The 27,977-nt window shown below is 51.1% G+C and overlaps 2 protein-coding genes across 4 annotated transcripts; one reads left to right on the top strand and one right to left on the bottom strand.

Moving 5' to 3' along the window:
• Nucleotides 1-698: 698 nt before the first annotated feature.
• Nucleotides 699-2,245, top strand: ap4s1 (adaptor related protein complex 4 subunit sigma 1). 3 transcript variants are annotated; one of them, XM_037486182.2, is made up of 6 exons: nucleotides 699-942; nucleotides 1,194-1,346; nucleotides 1,437-1,523; nucleotides 1,649-1,717; nucleotides 1,849-1,860; nucleotides 1,943-2,245. In XM_037486182.2, the coding sequence occupies exons 2-6, from the start codon at nucleotides 1,209-1,211 to the stop codon at nucleotides 2,069-2,071; spliced, it is 435 nt and encodes a 144-aa protein (XP_037342079.1). In that variant the 5' UTR covers nucleotides 699-942; nucleotides 1,194-1,208; the 3' UTR covers nucleotides 2,072-2,245. The 3 variants fall into 3 exon arrangements, with proteins under 3 accessions (XP_037342079.1, XP_037342077.1, XP_037342078.1); XM_037486180.2 differs by having other exon boundaries at nucleotides 699-1,118; nucleotides 1,943-2,244; XM_037486181.2 differs by having other exon boundaries at nucleotides 700-942; nucleotides 1,154-1,346; nucleotides 1,943-2,244.
• hectd1 (HECT domain containing 1) lies at nucleotides 2,246-23,600 on the bottom strand. Its single transcript, XM_062557287.1, is given in 43 exon segments — nucleotides 2,246-2,800; nucleotides 2,881-3,025; nucleotides 3,097-3,247; nucleotides 3,321-3,414; nucleotides 3,723-3,801; nucleotides 3,904-4,062; nucleotides 4,179-4,645; nucleotides 4,717-5,056; nucleotides 5,876-6,003; nucleotides 6,089-6,171; nucleotides 7,099-7,330; nucleotides 7,405-7,459; nucleotides 7,529-7,680; nucleotides 7,781-7,851; nucleotides 8,035-8,199; nucleotides 8,202-8,408; nucleotides 8,564-8,785; nucleotides 9,463-10,278; nucleotides 10,384-10,428; nucleotides 11,548-11,724; nucleotides 11,850-12,016; nucleotides 12,102-12,212; nucleotides 12,955-13,167; nucleotides 13,257-13,396; nucleotides 13,487-13,621; nucleotides 13,976-14,081; nucleotides 14,353-14,447; nucleotides 14,526-14,672; nucleotides 15,511-15,986; nucleotides 16,179-16,401; nucleotides 16,938-17,108; nucleotides 17,213-17,351; nucleotides 17,435-17,609; nucleotides 17,801-17,915; nucleotides 18,016-18,114; nucleotides 18,329-18,405; nucleotides 18,483-18,753; nucleotides 18,836-19,117; nucleotides 19,191-19,418; nucleotides 19,613-19,847; nucleotides 19,925-20,074; nucleotides 20,333-20,488; nucleotides 23,376-23,600. Coding segments are annotated over 41 exon segments (7,671 nt in total). The 5' UTR covers nucleotides 20,065-20,074; nucleotides 20,333-20,488; nucleotides 23,376-23,600; the 3' UTR covers nucleotides 2,246-2,662.
• Nucleotides 23,601-27,977: the final 4,377 nt, after the last annotated feature.

Raw genomic sequence — 27,977 nt, 5'->3', positions numbered from 1 at the left:
GTCTTCTGTCTTCTGTCATGCACCAACCGCCAAGACAATTTCCATGTATGTCCAACATATTATGGCAATAAACGTTTCCTGATTCATGGTAATGTTTAGTTTATCTAATGAAGACATTTTTGATTAAACATTTATGGATTCCTTTTGCAGGGACAATTCACACCAATTAACAAAGAGGCTAATTTACATCTGCTATCCCCAGCCAGATGTTTTACAGCAGCCTAAAATCTTAAATAGAAGCAGAATTAAAATAGTAATTGACAGTAAAGGAAAAGCTTACAATAACAGGCCACAGCATGCGTCCTGCAGTACAACATATCGTAATAAAAGAAAAGTGGCAACAAGCCAATCCTTAAGTTTGTCCTTAGAGGTTTTGTGTGCGTGAGAGCTGCCTTCACAGCTAAACGAGTTTGACCTTTGTGAAATAACACAATCACCTGTTGAAGCAGGTAGTGAGCCTGCTGCTTCGAGGGCTCTGTTTATTAAAATCACTAAGTGGAGGCGGACACGTTCCAGGTAACATTTTAAAAACAGTGAATTTAATAAGGTTCTCCCAACTCAGGATGGACTTTTTTGTTTAGTTGAACCATTAAATATAAACATTTGTGAAAAAAGACGAATCTGTATTGTTTTCTTCTGTTTATTAATAACATAAGGTCTGAGGTTGGAACGATTGTATTTCTCATTTGTTCCGTGAACGCACCAGGCGAGGGCTTCACTGAGCATGCGTCAGACATGCTAACTGCTGCAGTTAGCTCCACTGCGCAGTCTCTCCTTTTGTTTCACTCCGCTTCACTTGTAATATTCAACTGAACTACAAGTTTAATCTTAAACCAAGAAGCTCCGAACCGCTGCGACTCGTTACGACCTTCGTCTAGCAGCAGTTAGCATGGTGTTGTTAGCCTGCGTCGTGATGGCACTCGTTTAGCTACAAGCTAACCGGTAAGTTTCCGAAACATTTGTGGTGCCGTTTAACAGCTGAACAGACGGTTTTAGCTGTCGGTTAAAGGCGCGTCATCAACGGGGACAAACGCGTCATCGGTACGGCGGGATGCCGCCTTCAAGTGCTGCTCGGACACTGGGAAACGCGTCCTGTGTTAGAGTAACGTTACTTTGAGGTACTTGTACTTTACCTGAGACCTTCGCATCTCAGAGGGAGATGTTTTCGTCCTATAATCTTTGAATGAAAGCAGGCGCGCGCTCTCAGGATGATCCGCTTCATGCTGATGGTGAACCGACAGGGTCAGACCCGCCTGTCCCGGTACTACCAGCCGGTGGAGCTCAGCAGGAGGGCGCTGCTGGAGGCCGACGTGGTGCGCTGCTGCCTGAGCCGCCGGAAGGACCAGGTACCTGCTACCTGTGTGTCCCCGTTATGACGTCTGGGAAGCACACGTGTGGTTTAGGACCTGGTAATAACCTCTGGTAATAACCCCCAGTGCTCCTTCGTGGACTACAGAGACTTTAAACTGGTGTACCGGCAGTACGCGGCTCTCTACATCGTGGTCGGCGTCACGGACAACGAGGTGAGTCACTCCAGTGAACATCACCAAGTACCCGTGGTACTTGGTGATGTTAGCCGCAGTACTAGTACACGGTCCCCCCCCCGAAGATGTGTGTAATAAATGAAGTTATGGTCTGGTCTCCTCAGAACGAGCTTTCGGTCTACGAGCTGCTTCACAACTTCGTGGAGGTTTTGGACAAATACTTCAGCCGAGTGGTGAGTTCTTATTTAAATGTGACTTATCAGCTTGATGTTGGTATGTAATTGGCTTCAGTATTTTATTTTGGAGGGGTGTCCTCTGGAGAAGTTGATCTCCATTTGTTTTTCTTTCCCTTTGTCTCCAACAGAGTGAACTGGACGTATCCTTTAATCCGACCAATCACAGCCCTTCATCCGAGCACCACTTCCTGTTAGTTTGACTTTGACCCTCAGCATCTTCAGATCATGTTCAACCTGGACCGCGTCCACATCATCCTGGACGAGATGATCCAGAATGGACACGTGGTGGAGACCAACAAGAGCCGCGTCCTGGCGCCGCTCACCGCCCTCGACAAGATGGCCGACGGCTGAGTGGCTCCAGGAAGTGATGTCACATCTGTTCTCTCAATTTTAATTGTTTACAATAATAAAATCAATGAAACTTCTTTTAACGCTGATCATCAAAAGGGAATCTATTCATATTTTATATCTATATCATTTAAATAAACGGATGTCTCACTTTACACCAAACACACAGGAATCCTCTTTACTTCATACTTTGCAAACATTTTAATGATTATTTTTTTGGAGCATTACACATTTGAAAATATCTTTTTTCCGTTTTACCTCAAACTGCAACTTGAGTTAAATAAATGTTTATAATAATATACAAAGAAAAATACAAGAGAGAGAGCGTAGCTTTTTTTTCCCTCTCCGCCTCGCACACAACCAGTGTTTGTCTCTAGTGTCGGGAAGGAACACCAAATGACCTTTGACCTCTACAGCCGGGCCAAAACAACCCAAAAACTCACACACACGGAAAATAAAAACAAAAAGGATGATGAGGAAGCAGGACTGTGTGTAAGTGTGATCCAAACCCACACACACCAGGATCCTCCGGCTGATCTGTCCGTCACACGGCGGCGAGGCAGGCTTGAGGGGCAAGCTCGGGGAGGTCAGAGGTCAGTTGAGGTGGAAGCCTTTCTCCATGGTGGCGGCTAGCAGGCGCTCCCTCATGATGTCCTCGGAGGAGTACTCGGGAAGCTTCAGGTAGTGCACGCAGGTGTTCACTGACGGGTAGCTGGAGTCCGTGGCGTCCACCTGCAGCCAATCAGAGCGCAGCGTCAGCAACGGGGCTTCACCCATTGCGCGGGCAAGGAGCCAATGGGAGAGCAGCTTACCTTCCTGACGATGGTGAGGCGGGGGTGCAGGTTGGCGAGGCCTCCGGGGGGCAGCGTGGAGCAGCCGGTGGTGAACTGGAGGAACGCCTTCCTCTCGTCAGACGACATCCCACAAAGGACGCGCACGAAGCGCAGGAAGCCGGGACTGCAGGGGTCAAAGGTCACGGATCACTCAGCTGGCCCGGGCACTCGCCCGTCTAAAGGACAGGGACTCACCTGTCTCTGGTGAAACCCAGCTTTGGCTCGGTGTAGTTGATGATGTCATCAGCAGTCCAGGACGGTGATTGGTTGCCACAAAGGATCATTTGAACTTCTTTATGGCTGAAAGAACTCAGCTTCTCCATCGGGAAAACTCGATTGAAACCCTCTGAGGAGGAGAATGATGATTAAACCTTTTCATAGTGCGACCTGTGTGTGTGTGTGTGTGTGTGTGTGTGTACCTCTGAAGGCCTCCATCTGCTTCTGGATCCCCGTGTGCATACAGAAGTCCAACATCAGCTCCACGTATTCCTCAGCGTTCTCCATGGTAACCATCTGTGTACATCAACAACACGGAGTGAGACACCAGGAGGCGTTCAGGGACCCTCTACTGCGTCTGGAACTGGGAGCAGATCAGGGCTGGGCCGTTCAAACGGGACCAGAGATGCACAACTTGGTCCCACGAGAGGAGCTGTGTGTTTGGACACTAGCAGCCACATCACGCTAACACGCTAACACGCTAACACAGTAACAAGGTGGTCAGTTGTACTTTTGGGGTCAATGAATTAAGCGGCAGAATCTTTGTGAATCCCGTCAAATGGACTTCTGGCCATAAACCAGATGTTCACAGACGTGGTTTTTACCTCGTCGTCTCCGTTGGCTTTCAGGTCCACAGCAGAGAAGCCGTGGACCTTCGAGGACGGACAGAACTGGAAGTTCAACCTGAGGACAAGCAGAACCCCTGTTAGTTCAACCTGACCAAGGACACATGGACCAGGAGCCCCCCCGGGGACCAGGAGGTCAGGGTTGGGGAGGTGGTCTTACCCGAGGTCCTCTATGCTGAGCGGAGGTCCTGATCCCAGAGGGTTCCTCAGCATCAGGTCCTGAAGTCTAGTGTTCTTCTCGTCTTCACATAAACTCTTACTAGACAGAATCTGCCTCCTCTTCACCGCCAGCTCCTTCACCTCCTTCAGGAAGCTCGCCCTGCAGGAGGAGGAGGAGGAAGAAACATTGTAGAGCGCCTCGTTATTAATGATGAATCCATGAATGAAACTAAACATTCATCATCAATCAGAGGCTTCTTTCCAGCAGCGTCTCACCTGTGTGGGTTGACGAGCTGGAAGTCGTCCCAGGTGAGGATGCCGTGGTACCAGGCGGGCGGTTTGGGTTTGGGGGGGTCCATGATGAACTCGGACTTGGAGTCCTCGTCGAAGCTCCCCAGGGAGTAGTTCTCCAGGCTCTCCTCTGTGGAGGCCTCGGACAGCAGCAGGAAGGGGAGGGGCCGGTCGGCGCCGTGGCCCGGCGGCGCCCCCCGGCTGTGGTACAGCAGCTTGCTCATGGTGGACTTGATGTCTCCCATGCACAGCAGCTTGAAGAAGGGCTGGGAGACGGGCAGGTCCACCAGCCGGTTGTCCTGGATGCACTTGGCCAGGAAGACGCCCAGGAAGTGGAAGAGCTTGCTGATGCGCTCCAGCTCCTCGCTGTCCTGGGGGAGGGGCGCCGGGAAGAGGCCGCAGGAGCGCTGCACGTAGAAGCCGGGAGGCTTCAGGCCGCCGCCCAGATCCACCTGAAAGACACAGAGCGGGGATCAGGGCGTCGCCTCTCGGCTTTGTCACCCATGGGGCCGTCGCCGCCCACCTGTCGGGACTCGTCGTCGGGGAAGTCGTCGTCACAGAGCCAGATGCCCAGAGACGTCCTCTGGAACTCTGCAGCCACCAGAGCGTAGAACTCCAGGGTCGGACCCAGGCCGGTTCCCTCCTCGCCCTGAAACTCCACCTCCAACACAGACTTCCTGTCGGCGTGCAGCTGCATGACCGACTCCGCCCACTCCATCATGGCCTCCCCTCGGGGCACTTTGACCCGCTCGTGTTTGAGGCGGCCCACCCTGAACTCTCCGGGGTCGTCCCGCCGCACCGTGGTGGGCGGGCGGCTGCGCTCCATCGTCGCCTCGCGCCGGTTCTGCAGCCACACGATGGCCCTGAGGGACACGCGGGGGTCAGAGGTCGCTCAAAGAAGTGTAAAAGCAGTTTATATGTTACTAAAGAAGAAAAAATCTGTATTACACACAAAAAAATCAATACAAAATCAGCTATCATGGACATCAGTCTTCGAGGTGGATTTACTCCGTATTTGTCAGATCGGCGCCTTTCAAACACTGATTTATTGGATACGACTAAACACACGGAAATGATTGACAGCTTTTAAACCCAGAAGCAAAAGACACAAACAGAAGTTGGGGCTTGTATGTCTCTGCCAGCTGTCACTCATAAAAAGAGGGTAAAACAGGACGTCTGCTTGGTCACATGTTGCACTTGATGATTCACTGGTAGAAAAGTTGTCAATCACAGCTACAAGCTGCCACTTCACGGTTCCCCGTGTGACTCACGCCACACATCCAATAAAAATAGATAAATATTCCAGTATCTTATTTGTGGCATCGTATTGGGTGTCTATATTTTGGCAGAGTATCGTAGTCATAATTGTGGCATCGTGACCTACATGCTGGATGGTCTCTCGGCTCGCGCTTCAGTGCCTCGTTTTCTTTTGTCAGCTTTTAGCTTCACTGAGAAATGTTACAAATGCAACGGCATGTGCATATTTCTGGACTAATTTGCATATGATATTAACTCGTTGGAGTGTTTCAAGATTGTAGCTTGAATCTTTTGAACATCACAGCTGGTTCCGCTCATTTTGGCACCAATATGGGGATCTCATGTGTAACAGCTTTCAACGGTTCCTCTTTAAGTGTTTATTAGCGCTTATTATTAATTTAATTCATTATTCCCCCCCGACTCACCTGGAGGCTCCGAACGCCGTGCAGGTGAAGTACAGCTGTCGGGTCTCAAAGGGGATGAGGAAAGGACACTTGGAGGTGAGCTGTTCACACCAGTCGGGCAGCGCTCCGCTGGCCAGAGCCAGAGGCTCCTGAGGAGAGACATCAAGATGAAAACCACATGCTGCCTCCAAACAGGAAGTGATCCCCACACAGGAAGTGATGGGGTCAGCTGACCTCAATCTGCTGCAGGATCTTGGTGGTGATCTTCTTGCTTGTGAACTCTTCTGGAGACGCATTAAACTGCAGCTCGTCAAAGTCTGCAATGATTTCACAAGTGATCAGTGACAAATACAATAAATATCACATGTTATTTCATTAAATGAAAGTTTATTCAAATGTTCACAGTGTGTGTGTGTGTGTGTGCACGTACCCTCCTGCAGTGTGTGTGTGTGTGTGCACGTACCCTCCTGCAGTGTGTGTGTGTGTGTGTGTGTGCACGTACCCTCCTGCAGTGTGTGTGTGTGCACGTACCCTCCTGCAGTGTGTGTGTGTGTGTGTGTGTGCGCGTGCGCACGTACCCTCCTGCAGTGTGTGTGTGTGTGCGTGCGCACGTACCCTCCTGCAGTGTGTGTGTGTGTGTGTGTGCACGTACCCTCCTGCAGTGTGTGTGTGTGTGTGTGTGCACGTACCCTCCTGCAGTGTGTGTGTGTGTGTGTGTGTGTGTGCGTGAGCACGTACCCTCCTGCAGTGTGTGTGTGTGTGTGTGTGCACGTACCCTCCTGCAGTGTGTGTGTGTGTGTGTGTGCACGTACCCTCCTGCAGTGAGTGCATGTGTGTGTGTGCACGTACCCTCCTGCAGTGTGTGCATGTGTGTGTGTGCACGTACCCTCCTGCAGTGTGTGCATGTGTGTGTGTGCACGTACCCTCCTGCAGTGTGTGTGTGTGTGTGCACGTACCCTCCTGCAGTGTGTGCATGTGTGTGTGTGCACGTACCCTCCTGCAGTGTGTGCATGTGTGTGTGTGCACGTACCCTCCTGCAGTGTGTGCATGTGTGTGTGTGCACGTACCCTCCTGCAGTGTGTGTGTGTGTGTGCACGTACCCTCCTGCAGTGTGTGTGTGTGTGTGCACGTACCCTCCTGCAGTGTGTGTGCATGTGCGTATGTACGTACCCTCCTGCAGTGTGCGTGCATGTGTGTGTGTACGTACCCTCCTGCAGTGTGTGTGCATGTGCGTGTGCACGTACCCTCCTGCAGTGTGCGTGCGTTGGACGCCCCGTCCCCCCCGATGATGTAGAGGATGCGCAGCAGCTGCAGGACGTCCTCGACCCCGCAGGCGTTCTGGCTGCAGCCGGCCTTCGCCTGCGCCGTCTCCCGGGCAACGCACAGGATCTCGCTGCTCTGATTGGCCGAGACGGAGCCGGGGCTCAGACCGCCAGAGCGACCGCCGGACACACTGATGCCGTGCTCACAAAGGTCCTAGGGAGGAGGTCAGAGGTCAGCTGGGTGCATTGATTCTGATCATTTATATGTGAAGAGGGGGGGGGGGTTACCATCTTCATGCTCTCCTTCTCTTTGTCGGAGTCCTTCAGCTCTCGGTACATTATCCTGCAGGGACACAGAGGCTCAGACATGGAACGCGTCACCAGGACTCTACGGCGCCGCGGCCGCTCTTACGTGTACGTCGGCTCCCAGATGCGCCGCAACTTGTCCGTCTTCACGGCTCCGCTGCACGAGAGCTGCAGCAGCCTCTGGACGTAGTAGAAGATGGTGGACTTGTAGTTGGACAGAGGGAGCTCCACCTCCCGGGTGGTGCCCAGACCGGCAACCTGCACCCACAAAGCAGCCGCTTGTTACACATGCACAGAGACAGAGACACACACACAGACACACACACAGACACACAGAGACACACAGACACACACCTACCTTCAGGGTGAGAGACAGATGAGGAGACGGCGCACACTCCACCTCCTCCTGCACCTCGGAGCGAGGCGTCCCTGAGGAGGAGGAGACAGTTTCCGTTATTACGTCACAGAGCAGCTTTTCAGTAACGTGTGGAAAATAACTGAAGAATAAATGCCACAAAAAGACATCTGCAACTGTCCAACATGTAAAGAGGGGTATTTGTGAGTGTTGCTGTATGCAGCAGACCTCTGCTGGGGGGGAGAGTGGGGGGGTACCTGGCTGGGGGATCTCCAGGTCGGTGGTCTGCTGGACGTTGGTCCGTCCTGGTCTCGGGTCAAAAGCAGGAACTAAAGCAGAGAATTGTCTTTTGAGGACAAAGTCGTCGTCCCATGTCCTCCTGCGACCTCCTTTGGTCTCGTACTCCTCCTCCTCCTGAGACACACACACACACTTGCATCACACCCTGTGACATCACTTCCTGTGAGAGATGTTGTGGAGGCAAAGAGGTCTCTTACCAGGACCTCCTCGTACTCCTGGTCCTCCTGATTGTCGTCTTCGTTCTCGTCATCGTCGTCGTCGGGCTCAGGCAGGTCCTCCTCATCGTCCAGCTCGGCCAACAGCGTGTTCGCTCTGCAGCTGTCCAGGAAGTCTGAGAGGAGACAAGAGAATGCATCGTTATAAATGCGTTCATCTTGATCTTAATTAATAACTAAAGTAGGATTAAATAATGCGTGTTGGTACTTTAGCAGCTCTGGGGACAGAAGAGTTAGGCAGCTCGTTAGCTGAAGCCATGTGGTCACCAACCATAGAGAGAGAACTCGGCCTCCTGGCCCGTATCGCTCTCGCTGGATGTGGACGTGAGGCTGGTCGTCAGGGTGTTGCTTAGCAACTGGCCCACCGACAGGCCGGTGGTGGCCGTGGCTACGTTATTGCTGCTGGTTACTATGGAGGTTGACATGGTAACGGTGGAGGTGGTGCCCGTGGTGGTGAGGTTAGGAAAGCTCTGCGCCCCCATGAGAGGAGAAGCTGCAAACAGACAGACAGTTAGTGGGTCAGAGCAGCAGAGCCAGCAGGCGGGGCTTGTTAGGATTCACGCTGCTGATTGGCTGGAGGAAGCTAAGGACCTCCCTCCTGGTCCATTACAGAAGTGCTTCCACATCTGGTTCCTTTGGGAAGAAGCGGACGACCGCCGAATAAGTGACACGCCGGTTATCAGTGTACTTTAAGTACAAGTATCAGTGTACTATAAGTACCGGACTCTGTAGTAGTATCAGTGTACTATAAGTACTGGACTCTGTAGTAGTATCAGTGTACTATAAGTAATTGACTCTGTAGTAGTATCAGTGTACTATAAGTACTGGACTCTGTAGTAGTATCAGTGTACTATAAGTACAAGTATCAGTGTACTATAAGTACCGGACTCTGTAGTAGTATCAGTGTACTATAAGTACTGGACTCTGTAGTAGTATCAGTGTACTATAAGTACTGGACTCTGTAGTAGTATCAGTGTACTATAAGTACTGGACTCTGTAGTAGTATCAGTGTACTATAAGTACTGGACTCTGTAGTAGTATCAGTGTACTATAAGTACAAGTATCAGTGTACTATAAGTACAAGTATCAGTGTACTATAAGTACTGGACTCAGTGTACTATAAGTACTGGACTCGGTGTGGTATCAGTGTACTATAAGTACTGGACTCACTGGCTGTACTCATGACGTTGCGGCCCAGCGTGTTGGTGTTGTTGTCGCTGCTGCTGCGGCTCAGGTTCATGTTGTTGGTGGCGTTGGTTCTGGACATGTTGGGCGCCCGGCGGACGAAGGACTCCATGAGGCTGGCCTCCCGCGACGACAGGTTGGGCACGCTGGCGCTGGAGCTCATGGGGGCGCCGGCGGCCAGCAGGGAGCTGACGGACAGGCGGGCGTTGGCCGCCGAGCAGAGGGGCCTCTGGGAAGGCGCGTCCTTGCCGGAGGACTCGGACACGGAGCTGACGTCGGGCGAGCTCACGCTCACCAGCCCCATGCAGATGGCGGCGGCCGGGTCGGAGGACGAGTCCTTGTTCCTGCCGTCGTCCTCGGCGCCCTGGGGGGGCGCGTCGGCGGTGAGCGTGCCGGTGCTGGACGCCGAGCCGGACCCGCCCTGCGCCGCCGAGGACAGCGCGACGAGGGCCTCGTGCCCGTCGGCGCCGATGCACGCCGCCCCCCCCGCCCCGGAGCCCTGGTCCAGCAGCAGCCCCTCGGCCCGCCTCTCCAGCCGCAGGGCGCCGGACGAGCTCAGGCTGATGTCGGAGGAGGAGGCGACGCTGCAGACGGAGCTGCTGCTGCCCTTCCTGCTGGAGGAGCCCGCCCCCCCGAGCGACGCGGCCCCGCCTTTGTCGGGACAGTTATTTTTCACCAGGCTGCTCCAAGACTGCTGATGTGAGGAGGAGGACGTGGAGGAGGACGAGGAGGAGGTGGTGGTCGCGGTGCCGCCGCTGGCCGCCGGCGTGGCGGAGGGTCCCACCGTGGAGGAGGCGGGGCCTGAAACAGTGGATGAGACAGGTTTGGGTGACGGCGCTGTGGCAGCCGACTCAGGGTCGTACCCTGGAGCAAGCTTGAGGTCAAACTTCCCTTCAGCGCCCATACGGTAAGAGTTAGAGCCGCCAGCATCCCAGGTTACATCAATCCAGCCTGGATGGACAGAGAGATAGGAGGGAGACGGGCGGATGGATGTCAGAGAGCCGGCAGAGAGAGAGACAGGCAGACAGGGACAGACGGGTAGAAGAGGCAGGCAGACAGAAGCAGCTCCTCAGCGGACCAGCCAGCTGCTTTAAGGCTTCATAATGGCGCTCAGCTTAGTTTTAAAGAGGTTTATTGCTCTGATGGGGATTAAACATCAACCTGTCATATAAAGCCTGTGGATATTTTCAATGTAAAACTGTAGTTTGAGAGTTCTAAAGTAGATCAGAGCATCAACCTCTAAAAAACAAAAGCACATGGCTAATTATGCGTGACTCCGCCCTCCTTTGCATCCTCCAGCAGGTTTAGAAAGGAAATCTATAATCAAATACATTACAGTGAATTATTAAATTGTTATTTAAAGATTTAAATACAATATTGATCTATAAATGTACTGATAGTGAACGGGCCTCTTTAGGAATCCACTAAAGGAGCTTTCAGGTCCAGCTGGAGCCACCAGAGAGAAAAACATGAACAGTCACAGAAAATTTCAAAGCACAAGTAGAAAATATTTCTGGTAAATGCAAATTAAAAAAAAGCCTCAAAGCCACAAAGAGAAATTGAACAGAGAAACAACAATGATTCTTAAAAACAATAAATCAAGAGCTGCTGGTTCAGCTCAGTGACACAAACATCTGATCCGACTCCAAAGAGACAGCGAGGGGGGAGGAGGATATGAAGAGAGCAGAGGAAGGAAAGGAGGGAGGAGAGGAGACGAGGAGGGAGCAAGGGTTCGTTATTCCCTGCTCAAGAACAAATTTAAAGGATTTGCTTCGATTAAACACTGACTGGGGGGTGATCTGTTGGAAGCGTTGCCATAGAAACTAATATCTTAAGAAGGGCCGTGTTATTGGTAGAAGAAATAAACTGTTCTTTCTTAAGAAACAGAACAACTACAGATGATATGAATCATCTCTATTGGATTATTGAGGAAACGTTCTTCTGTGTGACAGGAACCTGCTGAGGACACGGATCACAGGGTTAAAACATCTGAACCAGCAGCTTGTTGGACCCCCCCCCCCCCGATGGAAGCTACCGTAGCTGGAATGACCCCAGCTTCCTGCGTCTTACCGTTGTGAGCCTCCCCGGTGACGGCGCCCTCTCCGGACGGGTTGCCGTCCTGATCGCGCCACTTCCAGTCGATGCCGCGGACGACCCGCGCCCCCGGGACGATGTACTTCATCACCTGGGAGCGGAACAGGCGCCGCTGCCGGCGAAGGTTCGCCTCTGCCTCCTTCACGGCTTTACCTGCGGGGGGGGGGGGGGCGGGGGGGGGGGGGAAGAGACGCTGGTCAGGGTCACACATCATGTGGGACCTTTGGACAGTGACCTAGTGCAACCCCGGTCCTGGTCTACATGGGGGGGTGTCTTACCCAGCTGGTCCTCACAGACGGCGGTCACGGTGCCGTACACCTCCAGGCCCGACAGGGACAGGTAGTGAGTCTGACCGCTGGCGTTCTTCCCCATCTGCTTGATCCGGATGTGTCTCCAGCCCTGCTTCTCCTCTTTGGACGGGTCCAGAGGCCACGTAGCTGTGGACCTGGGGGCAACAACCATTGGTCAATGAGCGGGGGCATTCTGGGTAATTTGATGACCACCCCAGCAGATTGAGAGAAATTGATTACCCCGGCTCGTTGAGGCTGCAGTCGTCTACGTGGGTGTAGAGAGTCGTCCAATTCTGACCATCCTTCGACACCTGAAACACCCAGTTCCTCAGCGCAGAGCGGCCATAACCCCTGTGTGGGGGGGGGGGGGGGGGGGGGGGGAGAAAAAAGATGATGAAATGTACCCGTGGGTGCGCTTGGTTCACTGCCTGGCGTGTCTCAGGGTGTGTGCTTGGTTCACTGCCTGGCGTGTCTAAGGGTGTGCGCTTGGTTCACTGCCTGGCGTGTCTCAGGGTGTGCGCTTGGTTCACTGCCTGGCGTGTCTCAGGGTGTGCGCTTGGTTCACTGCCTGGCGTGTCTCAGGGTGTGCGCTTGGTTCACTGCCTGGCGTGTCTCAGTGTGTGCGCTTGGTTCACTGCCTGGCGTGTCTCAGGGTGTGCGCTTGGTTCACTACCTGCCGTGTCTCAGGGTGTGCGCTTGGTTCACTGCCTGGCGTGTCTCAGGGTGTGCGCTTGGTTCACTACCTGCCGTGTCTCAGGGTGTGCGCTTGGTTCACTGCCTGGCGTGTCTCAGGGTGTGCGCTTGGTTCACTGCCTGCCGTGTCTCAGGGTGTGCGCTTGGTTCACTGCCTGGCGTGTCTCAGGGTGTGCGCTTGGTTCACTGCCTGGCGTGTCTCAGGGTGTGCGCTTGGTTCACTGCCTGGCGTGTCTCAGTGTGTGCGCCTGGTTCACTGCCTGGCGTGTCTCAGGGTGTGCGCTTGGTTCACTGCCTGGCGTGTCTCAGTGTGTGCGCTTGGTTCACTGCCTGGCGTGTCTCAGTGTGTGCGCCTGGTTCACTGCCTGGCGTGTCTCAGGGTGTGCGCTTGGTTCACTACCTGGCGTGTCTCAGGGTGTAGGCTGAGGGAATGACCCAGAGGCCCAGGTCGACAGCGAACCAGGCGTTCTTGTCGTCGTTGGTGTGGCAGTTGAGGGCGGAGCTATCCCGACTCAGGATGTCCTCCAAGCGCCCGTAGGGCAGGTTACGCCCCTCCGATGAGGTCACCACCACAAGGCCGTAGGCGGCGGGGTTTACCCACTCGTAGGCAGTCCTGAACAGAAAAGAAGTGTGACGATGTTCCAAAAACCAATTACTCTGAGCATCATTTAACATCTTGTACAGACGGACGGATGGTCTCACTTGGCGTTGGTTCCGACCCAGTAGATGATCCCGTTCTCGTCAAAGTCGTGCTGGTGTCTGAAGGTGAAGGTCTGTCCTTCCCTCAGCTTCCTCACGAAGACGAAGGACGATCGCTCAAAGTCGTACCACTGCTTTGCCACCTGAGAGATGAAGAAGAGGAGGATGAAGAAGAGGAGGATGAGTGAGAATTGCGTCCACGGTCCCGCTCTGGGCCCCGGGCGCATGCTCACCATCTTCAGCAGGTACTGCTCCAGAGACTCCACGGTGGCGAGCGGCTCCATCTTCAGCATGCGGCCCGTCCGGTCGATCAGCGCCGTCTCGCCGGGCGCTCGCTCCAGACGGAACCGCAGCCGCCTCGTCAGGATCTGCAGAGGAAAAAAGCGCCGCCGCTGTTAAGCCGGCAGCTCGGAGAAGGAGAGAGAAGAAGAGAGAAGAAGAGAGAAGAAGAGAGAAGAAGAGAGAAGAAGAGAGAAGGAGAGAGAAGGAGAGAGAAGGCGAGAGAAGGCGAGAGAAGGCGAGAGAAGGAGAGAGAAGGAGAGAGAAGGAGAGAGAAGAAGAGAGAAGGAGAGAGAAGGCGAGAGAAGGAGAGAGAAGGAGAGAGAAGAAGAGAGAAGGAGAGAGAAGGCGAGAGAAGGAGAGAGAAGGCGAGAGAAGGAGAGAGAAGGAGAGAGAAGAAGAGAGAAGGAGAGAGAAGGAGAGAGAAGAAGAGAGCAGCTCACCTGCAGGTTGTAGGTGGAGCCCGGAGTGTCGTACAGGTGCAGAGGAAGACGTTCTATCGACTCCAGCACCGCGATCAGCTTACGGATCAAAGCAACAGCTGGTCGGCTACGGACACACATTTCAGAATTAAAAAACATTTTATTCTTTAGGTCTAATTTAACATTTACAAATTTAAATACATCTTTGCCACAAGAGAGAAAAAAACATCCATATGGAAGCGTTTCCTCTCAAATGTAAAAACTGCAGCGCCTTTTGGATCTTTAGATCACAATGTACAGCATGATTATTTCATTCTCTAGTCCTCAGGAGGCGGCTGTTCAGGGACGGCGAGGCGTGCTAACGAACGGCGTTGGTGTGAAGGAGAGGAACACGTTACCTTTCGCCGTCCTCGTTCTCGCTGAAAGCCGCCTTGAAGACGTTGATCCTCTCCATCAAAGGCTTACAGTCGTGTTTCAGGTCCAGATCGACGCTCTGCGCACACAAACCGACAAAGACGTTACCGCTGGGACTTCTGGGAGTCGGCGCCGTCACGCCGCCCGCCCCACTCACGTTGTTGAGCACGGTGAACAGGGCCTGGACCAGGCCGCTGCTGCACATCTCGTACGGGGAGATGGTGTTCTCGTCCTTCAGCACCACGATCAGGTTCTCCAGAGCGGTCTTCATCAGGTCCCTCCAGGTGTTCTCCCCTTCCACGCACTGAGGACACAGAGCGCATCAAACATGACGCCAAATTCACTTCCTGTTCGCGTCTCGTCTTTCGATTGGTCAGGAGAAATCCAACATGGCCGACTAGAGACTAGCGAGATGACCTTCACTGAGGAGGACAATCTAAATGTTCTCCTTTCTTTATTAAACCTATTTCTGAAGTCCACATGGAAACTTTAAAGGAACCAAAGCATGAACGCCGACAGACTCCATCCTCTAGTACGTTTCCAAGTGTTCGTTTTAAAGTCAATTTAATTTGAGAATGAGGGAAACCTGCATGTTCTCAAGGCAATAACTTCAGGAATCGTTGCCATCACATGTCAGACATCATGGAATTTGACTTGGCGCCTGGTGCCTGACAGCAGACAACGTAGTGCAGGAATAAGATAAAAATAGAGAAATTTATGCTAGTTAAGAACTAAAGATAGAAATAAAAAAATAAAAAAGTGGACCAGCCAACAGAAAGTGACAAAGTGTATGTTCATGAGTGAGAGTCGTATTACTGTAATGGTTTGAATTTCTCACGTACGCATGCATGGTGACTTGACGTGATTATTATTGTGATTATTATTATATTTTTTCCAATGGAGGGGGTCTACCAGCACTGTGCTGGTGACCCATCGGGTCCTCTGGTCCAACAGTCAGTGTGACCCCCGCTGGACGTTCAGGGAACAGAAGCTACTTTTATAGAAACACAATTTATGTTTCTGTAATTCTCACAGTGGCAAAGTGATCCGGGGGCCGAGCTGGACCCCCCAGCGGAGCCTGGAGCTTGACACCTGGGCTCAGAGAGTCCTGATCCCAGCAGGTCTGGAAGGTGCTGGCGTACCTGTCTGTTGGTGTGAAGCTCCCAGGCCGACTCCAGCTGGGTGGAGATGTTCCTCAGGGTGACCACCACCCCTCGGGGCATGCTCTCCACGGCTTTGAAGTGGTCGTCGTACAGCTCCCTCGCCGTGCTCTTCACCTTCTGCTTGGTCTTCTCCAGCTTGGACTTCAGCTTCCTGCCCCGCTTGCCCGTCCAGCCCGTCACAAACTCTGAGCCGAGGGACGTCTCGGCGGTGAAGGAGTGCTTGGTCCCTCGGTTGGACTCGAAGACGAAGCCCGGCAGGTCCTCCTTTAGGATGGTGGCCTGCTGCCCGTCAGAGTTGTGGATGGCGATCTCGCCGTCCTTCAGGCAGGTCAGAGACCAGTTCCCCACCGTCAGCTTACTGGGACCCACGCTGGACAGGATGGGCTGACTGGACGTCACCGGCTTCACCTGACTCCTCGCCCGCTGCAGCTTCTCCAGGAACTCACTGCGGGACTCTGCACGGGGGAGGGGGGGGGGGGGGGGGGGGGGGGATAGGAGGAGGGATCAGGGGGAGACGGCAGGATGACACATGAGGGAAGAGGACACAGAGGAGGAAGGCAGGAGGAAAGAAGAGAGTAGATCAGTCATAGCAACAAAGATCCCTAGAGACCCGTATCTGAGCCCACAGTCCGTCGTGCCCCCCCTACCGGAGCTGTCCGACCCCCCCTCTGGACTCCCGCTGGAGTACATGGTGGCCAGCTTGCCGTCCAGGATGAAGCGAAACCAGCCGTTGGACCCGTTGGAGAGCTCCAGCGCGGCGGCGTCAGACCAGATGTAGAGGCAGTCCCTCCCCCGGATGATGGACCAGTCCTTCCAGTGGTACGGTTTGCCCTGCTGGACCTCCCTGGCGTCCTCCTGCACCTCCTCCTCCTGCAGCAGCACGGACACGAGAATAAGAAAACCAGACGGTTAGAACTTTGAGACTGAAAGTCCAGCAGTGTCCAGGCAGCTTAACTGCAGGTCCTGCTGCTCTTTGTACTGACTTTAAATATGTTAAACTTTAAAATCCTGAGAGTAAATATAAATGTATTTAAATCATGGCTGTCAACATAAACGCATTAATCTATGCGATTAATGTGGACGAATTAATGCAACTAAATATTTTTACCTAATTAACGTACGTTTAGCTGCAGTCAGTTACATCGAGATGGAGAACTTTTTACATTGGAAGTAAAACAGAACCGTGCAGAGGAATTACTCCAAACAGAAGGGAGTGAACGGACCACAACATTCATTAAAATCTGAACAAACATTATTTACTTTTTTAAATTCAAATACAATTGTTTCTTTTTATTAAATGTACTTAAACATGATACTTTATATTCAGTGACGTTCGTCGTGTTTTCACATGTAAAGAAACGTCTGGCGTCCTCAGATCTTATTGGACGGAGGAGATGGAGACAGACCTTCTCCGGCTTGGCCTCGTCCTCGTTCTCGTCGTCGGAGGCCGGGCCGGCCAGCGTGGACACCTTGTTGATGACGCCCAGTCGAGCCAGCTGGTCGAGGAAGACGTCTCCGCCTTTGTCCACCAGATCTCTGATGATCTGCAGAGCCAGTAGGTGTCCATCGTCGTCGTCCTGAGACAAAGTCATTATGTCATTATGAGGACATTAAAATTCAACACTCAGACGGTTGCCATGGGGACAGTTGATGACTTGACTCATGACCCGTGTGTGTGTACCTCCTGGTCCAGGACGGTGGCGGTGATCTCCACCAGCACGGTGGGGAGGTGGTGTCCCGTCTCGCTGTCACACACCTCCTTCAACAGAACTTCACTGCTGTAGTGAACCATCTTCCTGATCAGAGCCAGACTGGCTTTCCTAGAACACATGATCATATACATGATCGCATCAGACGAGCCCTTCACTGACATCCTCAGAGAGGAGGAGTTCTCGGTTCCCACCTGATAGAAGGCAGCATGGTTTGCTGAAACGTTTGTGCAAAAACAGGCAGAAGCCTCCTCAGGTAGATGGGGGCCATCTCCGGGTCTCCTTTGGGCTCGCCGCCTTCCTCCTCCTCCTTGTTCACGTCCTTTTTCTTCTTGTCGTCTCCCTTGTTGACGGGACACATCCAGTCTCCTGCAGCACAGACACACACCTCATGCTTCATTACACATACTTTATGTGCAAGGCTTCCTCTGCAGGGAGGATCAGGTGAAACCAGGATTTGAGGACAGCAGCAGCAGAAGTATTCTTTGATAATTCAGTCACAGTGGAGTTATTATTGGACAGCTTACAGTAGTAGTAGTAGTAGTATTAGTAGTACTAACCAGGAGACTGCAGTATTGCCACCACCTCGCTGTGTCCTCTCTCTCGGGCCTTGTCCAGAGGAGTTTTCCCGTCCTCGTCCCTCAGGTCGGGGTTCGCCCCGTGACGCAGTAGAGTCTGCACAAACACACACATGACAACACACAGCCAATCAGAGGGCAGAACACAGCATGGCTCCAGAGGAGAGCGTGTGTGTGTGTGTGTGTGTGTGTGTTACCTTGGCTACTTGCGGGCGTCCGAAACAGGCAGCGTAGTGTAGTGAAGATGACCTCTGACCCCTGTTGACGTCCGCCCCCCTATCACACAAGAACTCCACCTGGAACAACAAACAGGAAGTAGCCTCCAGATATTTATTATTATTCAGTAGTATTTTTATGACATTATTAGAATGATTGCAATTGTTAGAGGAGACATTTGTTATTGTAATTATTATTCATTCTCAGTAGAACAGTAATAATAATCATCAGTATTAAACACTACATTTCCCTCTGGATCAAACCGACCGGCTCATTATAATAAAACACTTTTACCATTTCCTGCGTGCCGAAGGCTGAAGCCCAGTTCAGGAGCGTCTGTCCAACGTCGTCCATGAAGTTCACCTCGAAGGCTGCGACGGAGGAAGCAGGAGACGCGTTACTCACAGCGAGATGGAGCCGAGCGTCAAACCAGGACCCCCCCCCTTACCTCCGGTGTCGATGGCGTCGATCAGAGCGTCCGTGTCTTTGCTGCGGATGCAGTCGATGAGCTGCCGGTGGGATCGCTCCCCGGAGCTGTCCAGGCGGCGGAGGCCCGGGATGCGGCCCGTGGAGCCCGCCGTGGACTTGGGCAGCGCCTTGCGCCCCTCGAACAGCAGCACGAGCAGGAGGTCCACCAGCCGCATGGTGTCCAGCACGCAGCGCTCGTCCCCCCCCAGGGCGGACTCCATGGAGTCTGGCAGCGCCGAGCGCAGCAGGTCCTGGAGACGGGCGAGAGGATCAGACCACGTGGAAGCCCTGAAACCATTTAGCGCGGCGCCCGGCTGACGCGAGTCGACCTACGTGAGTGACCAGCGGCGACCCCCTGCACAGCGTGGACAGCAGGCTGACGATGGTCGACACCTGGTTGCTCAGCTTGGAGTCCGGCGCGGAGGGGGCGGCGCCCGTCGAGGTCCGGCCGGGCTTACAGGAAGAGGGGGGGCCCGACCCCGAGCCACCGGCGGCCGCCATGCGGGACAACAGCTCCTCAGTCAGCCCGTGTTTGGCCAAAGGGGCGGGGTCAACGCCGCGCCGCGTGAACCTGTCAGCCAACGAGGCGAAGCAGCGCAGAGCGCCGTCCGACACCTGAGGGAAGGTGAAGCCGTTAGCTCCACCCACAGACCGGAGCCGGATCTAAAGCGCCGCCTCGCGGCTTTACCTGGTGGTCCTCGTGCTTCAGGAGGCTGGACAGAGACTCCACGCACGTCTCCAGCGACGGGTCCTGGGGCTCCATCTTGCTGCAGAGCCGGGACACCACGGCCATGGCCGAGTGCAGCGTGTCTTTGTGGACCAGGTGGCCGCTGTCTCGGATGAAGCTCAGCACGCAGTTGAGACCGCTGGCCTCGAACACGGCGCCAGACTCCCGGGTGCAGATCAGCTCCAGAACCTGCAGGACGCACGGGTCAACCGTGGAGGTAATGGTTATCGTCATGGATACCGTTAGCAGTTCTTTTGGTTGTTGTGTGAGAAGGAAAGGAGTCCTCTTGTTGGTCACAATCACGTCCTAATTGTGAGCTACAACACATGAAACCTTTAGGTGAACGAGGCCTCGTGTTAGAGAACCTGGGCTGGTCCTCCTACCTTGACGCACTGCTCCGCCAGGTCTCGGCTGGTCCTGTTGTTGAGCTCCACCACCACCAGCCGGTTGCACAGCGCCTTGATGGCGCCGTCCACTCCCACGATCCTCCGCGTGCACTCAGCCGACACGTCCAGGTAGTACGTGATGGCCCTGGCCGTGACCTCCAGCACGTTGTCGGGGGCGCTCTCGTCCAGGAAGATCTTGCAGAGCGCCGGGAGGAACGTCCGAGGTGGGCAGCTGGGGGAAAGAGACGCAGGGTCATTCAGCCCTCTGACCCCCCCCCCCCCCACACCCCCCGCCGTGGTAACACTCACGTCTCAAAGCAGCGGTCCACGTTGTCCGACATGAGCAGCAGCATGCAGAGCTGCTCCAGAGCGATGAGCTGCATGTCCCGCTCGTCGCCCTGCCCCATCTGCAGCCACTCCAGCAGGGTGTCTGGGTCCACGTCCGCCATGACGGCGAGCCTGCAGGGACAAGACCAGCGCCGCTCAGTCTGCGCACCCAGCATGCACCAACTATTTTGGTTAAATTATAATGCTTAATAAAAACAAATAGAAAAGAATGCTAAAAAAATGTATTGGCTCGGCAAAGATGATTTAATGAAATAAAAAGGTTAAGTTCTTGAATCAGTGATGCAAATTGAGATTTGGTTTGAGGGTGAAGAAGGAATTGATGTGGGGGGGGCTTCAAAGTAAACCACAAGCCGTCACCTGACCTCTCACCTGGCTTCCCGTTGGCTACCCGGTCCGGCTCAGCGGCCAATCACTGCTCACAGTTCTGTTGCTGTTTGGGACTCATCCAACCAACGGACGGAGGGGGAGCGGAAACACGGCCAGAAAGAAGAAGTAGTGGCTGCTTTCTGGGTCATTGAGTCTCCACTGAAACACAACACAATGGAGACATTTACGGTGGAAGTTTCAACCGACGGCTTTAATGACACAAACTACTTCACACCACAGCTCACTGCCCCCGAGTAGAGGCGGACTCCTGAAGAACAATAGAGGGTTTCACCAGAAAAAATAATCTCCAGTAAGCAAGGACCAATCAAGAAGAAGAAAGTATCTTCCCAGTGGGGAATGCTGCATTTAACCCGTCCCACGCAGTAAGGAGCAATAAGGAGCAATAAGGAGCAGTAAGGAGCAGTAAGGAGCAGTAAGGAGCCAGATGTCTTGAGGGACACTGAGCAGCCGGGGTTTGAACCACAAACACACCGAGGACCTGACGCTTTACAGCAGCATGTTGAGCTGATTGCACAAACCATCTGTAAAATCAAGCTCTCTAGTTTTAATCCTCAAACAAAACCAGCTGCAGCTTGAGGACTCTTTTCAGATGAAGACGTACAATGAAAGCCAAGAAAACGCTCCTCGTAAACAACAACAAACCTCAGGGCGTGTTTGAGAGGAAGCTTTATTCAGAGCTGCGTCCTCCACAGGACCAGAACCTGTTTCTCCAAGTCAATGAAACCATCATCACACTGAAAACACTTCAGAGAAGAACCCTGGATGTACGCAAAGCAACAAGAACAAGTCACAGATTGTGGAGACGTATTTTGGGCCCCTCAGTCAGAAGGTGTCTGTGTGACATGCTGCTGTGGAGCTACGGGTCCACGAAACCTTTTTCATACCAACAATGTTAATTCCAGCAGAAGAAACTCACCATCTAAAAACCTGCTGATGATTATTATTAAATTAAGAGAACTATTGATAGTTGTTTTATTAGTACTTTCGCATTCCTTCTATTTTAATCCCCAATTGATGGATACAGCCTCATCCTAACAGTGTACCCCCCCCCCCAATGGGTCCAGACTAAGTTGATTAGGGCCTAATTTGTAACTTGGCAGCCTGTCTGCCTGCAAACCGGCTGTGCTCAACAGATCCTCTTATCAACAGATTAATCATCAGAGAGCGTCCCGACCTCCTGGGGGGGGGGGCACCGCAGAAACGAGTGACCAAACGAACCCCTTTCTGCTTTCGCCCCCCCAACTTTCATTGAGGTCAGCAGCAGAAAGCCACGTTTGGGCAATTTCACAAAACTCCCAGAAAACCGCTTCCTGTCGGGAGCTTTCTACAAAATAAAATATGAAAGCTTCTTCATTAAATGACATTCCTATGACTTCAAGGGGAGCGAAAGGACTTTGCATTGAGCTTTGATTGATCTGTGGTTAGCATAGTGTCCTCACAGAAGAAGGTTCCGGGTCGTAACCCCCCAGAACCTTCCGGGCTATTACATATATATTGAGTCCTGATTTCAAGCCGATCCACAGAGAAATAAACGCTACCAACACAAACCTCCAACACGTCCTTTAGTGACGGTGAATTAGGGGACAGTTTGCTAGAGAACAAAAGGCCGTCGAGTCAAACTCCCGCAGAGACACAATCCACAGTGAGCTCGGACCCCGTCTGCCCCAAACAAGCCCCCCCACACCCGGCCTGCACACGTCGGTGCTTCGGTGGGGAAAAGGTGCAAGTTGGACTTTTAGAATAAACCGCAATTCACTTAATTTCTGCTGAGATTTGTATCTGATCTTATTCCGTATCATGGGGTTTAACTCACATCCAGCTGTTAAAAATACCAACATGTCAGTACTTGGAGTGAAACAGAGGTATCATACTCACACTTATAATTGACTGTTTACTGGGTAAAATGCTGTTAATTCTGCTTGGTAAGTTGGTTGGAATAAATGAACATTTTAGCAACTTAAAGTAGACGTTAATGATTAAAATAACAACATTTAAGACCAATTAAAATTGTTCTATAAAATTATATATATGTCTACAAGACAACGTGGTTAGGAAATCCTAAAAAGGTTAACTTAAATATCTAAGGCCCCATTAAGGGTCCCTCCACCCAGAGGAAGACGTGGGCTCCAGAACAGCTGACGGGTTTCTGTGGGAAGAAGGTCCAATAAACCGGATATTTCTATCCAGTTGGATCATGTTACATTATAGAGTTTAATAAGTCGATACTCAAAAAGTACAACACTTACCTCTCAGATGTTATATCATAAAGTACTACACGTAGGTTCCATCCTCTACTAAACCGGCTTTGTCTGAGACGTCACAAACTGCTGTTACGAGTAAACAGTAGAAGTGACCCCGGGTCTCATCACCTGCCCGGGACACAAGAAGCCCGCTCCCCCCCGCAGACACACGCCGACGTAAGAGGATAACACGGGGACGCGTTTCCACCACCGTTAAGCCGTCTAGCGAGCTGTCCAGTCGGCTACACAAGGTGGTGTTTCACGGCTACATTAAGCTAGCCGTTAGCAATGAGTGGCTAATTAGCAGCTGCGATGTTGTCAGGCCAGTGCAACAAACTGAGACTCTCAGAAAATGTCCTACAGCGTTAGAAGACCGTTGGTTTGTTATCTAGCAAATAAATAAACTAGTTACAAACCCCGCTAATAGTAACGTTAGCTGATTAGCAGCAGGCTAACCAGTCCGGACACTGACGCTAGCTAGCCCAGACGCTAACACTAGCTTAAGTAACAGCGGCGTCATCCGGTTTTGAGGACACAAACAGTATTTATTACCAGTAACCATCCGCTAAAACCCTCTCAATAACTAAAAGCAAAAACGGAACTAAGGCCCGTGTGGTTTAACAGCAGCGTTAACGTCTACTCAGCGGCCTGAACGGAACCCAGAGGGAGGCCTCAGGCTCCGGACGCGAACCGCGGAGCTCGAGTTCCGGGAGCGCCGGAGGCCGCAGCGCTGAACCGGGGACTCCGGCAAACGATTGACGCCGGCCCCGTGATGAGCCACTCACCGTTTTCTGTGCTTTTTCTTCGGCACAGAGAGCCTCGGCGGCGACGGGACTTTGGCTCAACTGTCGTGGTGGAAGCCGCTGCGTGTATCTCCGGTTCCGGTTAAATCAAGGCGTTCCCATTTTGTTCGGTAAACGGTGTAAAAGGGTCCGAGTGGAGCGCGAGGCGACGACCAGAACACAGCGGACCGAAATGGAGCGCTGAGCCGACTGATGCGGCGGCGTTCAGGAGCGAGTCCTGAGCTCGGAAATATGAAACCTCACCTAAAATGTTTCCCCAAGAATAGATGTTTAAAGAAATTAAAGGAATTCACTCAATTGAAAGTGATATGATAATTGCGTGTATTACCTTTCTGTTGTTTTTATTCAATATTTAAATAAAAGCATTATAATAATGTAGTTTAGTTTAGTTACATTCCATCACATGTCATTTAACTCGTAATTAACTCTATAGAAACTGTTTCTGCCCCACGGACACCGTTATTTAAGTTAAAGGTAAACAACCGAGGAGTTATATTTAATAACTTAATCAAAGTTAAATGTAACAATACAACTGTGCAACAAACTAGGAGAATTAAAGGGGGTCTTTTGAATATTAGATCTCTGTGTTCTAAAGCTGTTTTAGTAAATGAACTAATATCTGACAACCATGTTGATATTTTCTGTCTTACTGAAACATGGCTATCGGATGGGGAGTACTTTAGCTTAAATGAAGCAACTCCTCCAAGTCATGTTAATACTCATATCCCCCGAGGCACAGGCCGAGGGGGTGGAGTGGCAGCTATTTATGACTCCTGCCTTTTAATAAACCTTAAACCTAAACTGGATTATAACTCATTTGAAAGTCTGACTTTCAGTCTTTCACAACCAACCTGGAAAATAATCCAGCCGGTTCTCTTTGTAATAGTGTACAGGGCCCCATGTCCTCATTCTGAATTTTTATGTGAATTTTCACAGTTCTTAACGAGTTTGGTCCTTAAAACGGACAAGGTAATTATAGTGGGTGACTTTAACATTCATGTGGATGCCGATAACGACAGCCTTGGTACTTCATTTCTCTCTTTGCTGGAATCAATTGGTTTCTGTCAGACTGTAAACAAACCAACTCATTGTTTTAACCACACCCTCGACTTGGTTCTTGTGTATGGTATTGTGATGGAACACTTAACAATCTTTCCACAGAACCCTCTCCTGTCCGACCATTGTCTGATAACCTTTGAATTTCTACTGCCAGAATCTCCTCCTCCTGCCAAGGGTTTCTACAGTCGATGTTTATCGGACACCGCTGTAGCCTCATTTAAAGAAACCATTCCCTCTGCTCTAAGTTCTGTGTCCTGTCTCAAGATATCAGAAGACTCCTGTGAAAACTTCAGTCCGTCACAAATCGACCATCTTGTCGATACTGCCACAGGCTCTTTGAGAATGGCGCTGGACGGTATTGCTCCCCTCAAAAGAAGAATGGCAACAAGAAGGAAGTTCGCCCCTTGGTATAACTCTCAAACCCGGAACCTAAAGCAAACTGTGCGGAAACTTGAGCGGTTATGGCGTTCCACCAAATCAGAAGGATCTAGGCTAACTTGGCAAGACAGCGTTAAAACATATAAGAAGGCTCTCCGTAACACAAGAGCATCTTATTACTCATCATTAATCGAGAAAAATAAAAACAACTCCAGGTTTCTCTTCAGCACTGTAGCCAGACTGACAGAGAGTCACAGCGCTGTCGAGCCGTGTATTCCTGTGGACCTCAGTAGTAACGACTTTATGAACTTCTTCAATAATAAGATTCTGACTATCAAAGAGAAAATTGAAGGTCTACTACCCCCAACCGGAGCCAACCCGTCCGCGGATGTAGGATCCTTGGATGCAGCCGTGGGCCCTGATACCTACTTGGATGGTTTCTCTTCCATCAACCTTGATCAACTGACTTCTACAATTTTGAAATCCAACTCTTCCACTTGTCTCCTGGATCCGATTCCAACTAAGCTGCTTAAGGAAGTTTTTCCGTTAATTAGCACATCCCTACTGGATATTATGAATCTGTCTTTGTTGACAGGACATGTACCACAGTCCTTCAAGGTAGCTGTAATTAAACCTCTTCTGAAGAAACCTACCCTAGCTCCAGAGGTGTTGGCTAACTACAGACCCATCTCTAATCTTCCCTTCCTCGCTAAGATCCTGGAGAAATCTGTCGCGAATCAATTATGTGACTTTCTACAAAACAATGCTTTGTTCGAGGATTTCCAGTCAGGATTTCGAATGCATCACAGCACAGAAACGGCACTGGTGAAAATTACAAATGATCTTCTACTTGCATCGGACCAAGGACTTGTATCTTTTCTTGTATTGCTGGACCTCAGTGCTGCATTTGACACCATCGATCACCGTATCCTGCTGCAGAGACTGGAACACTTGATTAGCATCAAAGGAACTGCACTCAGCTGGTTTAAATCGTATTTATCGGATCGATCCCAGTTTTTGTTTGTGAACGGTGAATCATCGAGGACCACGAATGTTGGTCACGGAGTCCCACAAGGTTCTGTGCTTGGACCGATTTTATTTACCCTGTACATGCTTCCTTTGGGCGACGTTATCAGAAAACACCGCATAAACTTCCATTGTTATGCAGACGATACTCAACTGTATCTATCGATCAAGCCAGAAGACACCAACCAACTTGTTAGACTTCAGGACTGTCTTGGAGACATCAAAACTTGGATGACCTGCAACTTCCTGATGTTAAACTCGGAAAAAACGGAAGTTATCATGATAGGCCCAGAGCGCCTTCGAAGTCAGCTGTCACGTGATACAGTCTCTATGGATGGAATTGCTCTGGTATCCAACAGCACCGTCAGAAATCTTGGAGTTCTCTTCGACCAGGATATGTCCTTCAACTCTCATATAAAGAAGACTTCAAGGACTGCCTTTTTTCATCTACGGAATATATCGAAAATCAGGAACTTCCTGTCTCAAAGTGATGCAGAAAAACTAGTTCATGCATTTGTTACTTCTAGACTGGATTACTGTAATTCTTTGTTATCAGGCTGCTCTTGTAAATCGCTTAAACCTTTCCAGCTGATTCAGAATGCTGCAGCACGTGTATTAACAAGAAATAAGAAATGGGATCATATAACTCCTGTGTTAACTTCTCTGCACTGGCTTCCTGTTAAATCAAGAATAGAATTTAAGGTACTTCTCCTCACCTACAAGGCACTTGCTGGTGAGGCACCGTCTTATCTTAAAGAGCTTGTTACACCGTATTGTCCTACAAGGCATCTACGCTCCGTAGATGCTGGGCTACTTGTGGTTCCTAGAGTTTTAAAAAGTAGGATGGGGGCCAGAGCTTCAGTTATCAAGCTCCTCTTTTGTGGAACCAGCTTCCACTTTCAGTCCGGGGGGCAGACTCGGTCAGTTCATTTAAGATAAAGCTTAAAACGTTCCTCTTTGATATTGCTTATAGTTAGGGCTGGCTCAGGTTAGCCTGGACCAGCCCTTAGTTAAGCTGCTCTAGGCTTAGACTGCCGGGGGACTTCTTAGGACACACCGAGGCCCCTCTTTCACTCTCACACTCTCACTCTCTCACTCTCTCCTCCCACAATCATCCATGCTTTATTTATGTACATCACTAATTTAGCTTCTTTCTGGGAGTTCTTTGTGCTTTCTCGCCTAGCAGGTCTCCGTGGATCATAGTTTCGTTTGGACCCTGGTTCTGACTCCTGGCTCATGGCTCTGCTGACACCTGCTGCTGCCATCATCATTACTTTAAATATGATTCATATTACTGTCATCATAAACCAACATCTTTCTGCTCTCCCTCCCCACAGAAGCCTCTGTGGATGGTGGTTCGATCTGATGGAGGTTGTCCCTGCAGTGGTCCTGCCGTACACCTGTTCTGCTACTTGCAATTACTTGTATCATCTCTGTTAGAGAAATTGAATGTATTGTACATCTTTTACATTGTTGATTCTGTACACATGACATCCATTGCAGTCTGTCCATCCCGGGAGAGGGATCCTCCTCTGACCTTCTCACTAAGGTTTCTTCCCTTTTTTCCCATTGAAGGGTTTTTTCATATTTTGGGGAGTTTTTCCTGTGCCGATGTGAGGGTTTCGGGACAGAGGATGTTGCATGTGTACAGACTGTAAAGCCCTCTGAGGCAAATTTGTAATTTGCGATTTTGGGCTATACAAAATAAAATGAATTGAATTGAATTGAATTGAATTTAGCTGATGCTTTTATCCAAAGTGACTTACAATAAGTGCATTTCAACCATAGAGATACGAACTCAGAAGAATAAGAAACAATAAAGTACAATTTCATCAAATAAGCCGATTTACAACTAGTTCTAGATCAGAACCATTCTAAGTCTTGTTTAAGGTCTACAGTGTGTTAGTGTTTAGTGTGAAGATGTGAAGGCTCTCTGTGGTCCTGATGTCATCACAGAGCTCCTTCCACCATCTAGCAGCAGGACACCAAAGAGTGGAGATCTAGTCCAGTGTTTTGCTCTCAGTGAGGGAGGAACAAGCAGCTTGATGTTGGGATGGAGGGTTCCACCAGGTCCTGGATGGAGACTGGACCCCATCCATTCACAGCATGCTACGTGAGCAC

The sequence above is a fragment of the Pungitius pungitius genome, chromosome 14 (genome assembly GCF_949316345.1).
Source record: "Pungitius pungitius chromosome 14, fPunPun2.1, whole genome shotgun sequence".
NCBI lineage: Eukaryota > Metazoa > Chordata > Actinopteri > Perciformes > Gasterosteidae > Pungitius > Pungitius pungitius.
Note: the sequence above shows the minus strand (reverse complement) of the source record. Positions and strands in the feature narration are given on the sequence as shown.

Excerpts from the sequence above, each read along its gene's own strand:
- ap4s1 (XM_037486182.2), top strand. The coding sequence starts at position 1,209 with ATGATCCGCTTCATGCTGATGGTGAACCGACAGGGTCAGACCCGCCTG. Across the intron at positions 1,347-1,436 it reads TGAGCCGCCGGAAGGACCAG|TGCTCCTTCGTGGACTACAG; the intron begins GTACCTGCTACC and ends AATAACCCCCAG. Across the intron at positions 1,524-1,648 it reads TCGGCGTCACGGACAACGAG|AACGAGCTTTCGGTCTACGA; the intron begins GTGAGTCACTCC and ends TGGTCTCCTCAG.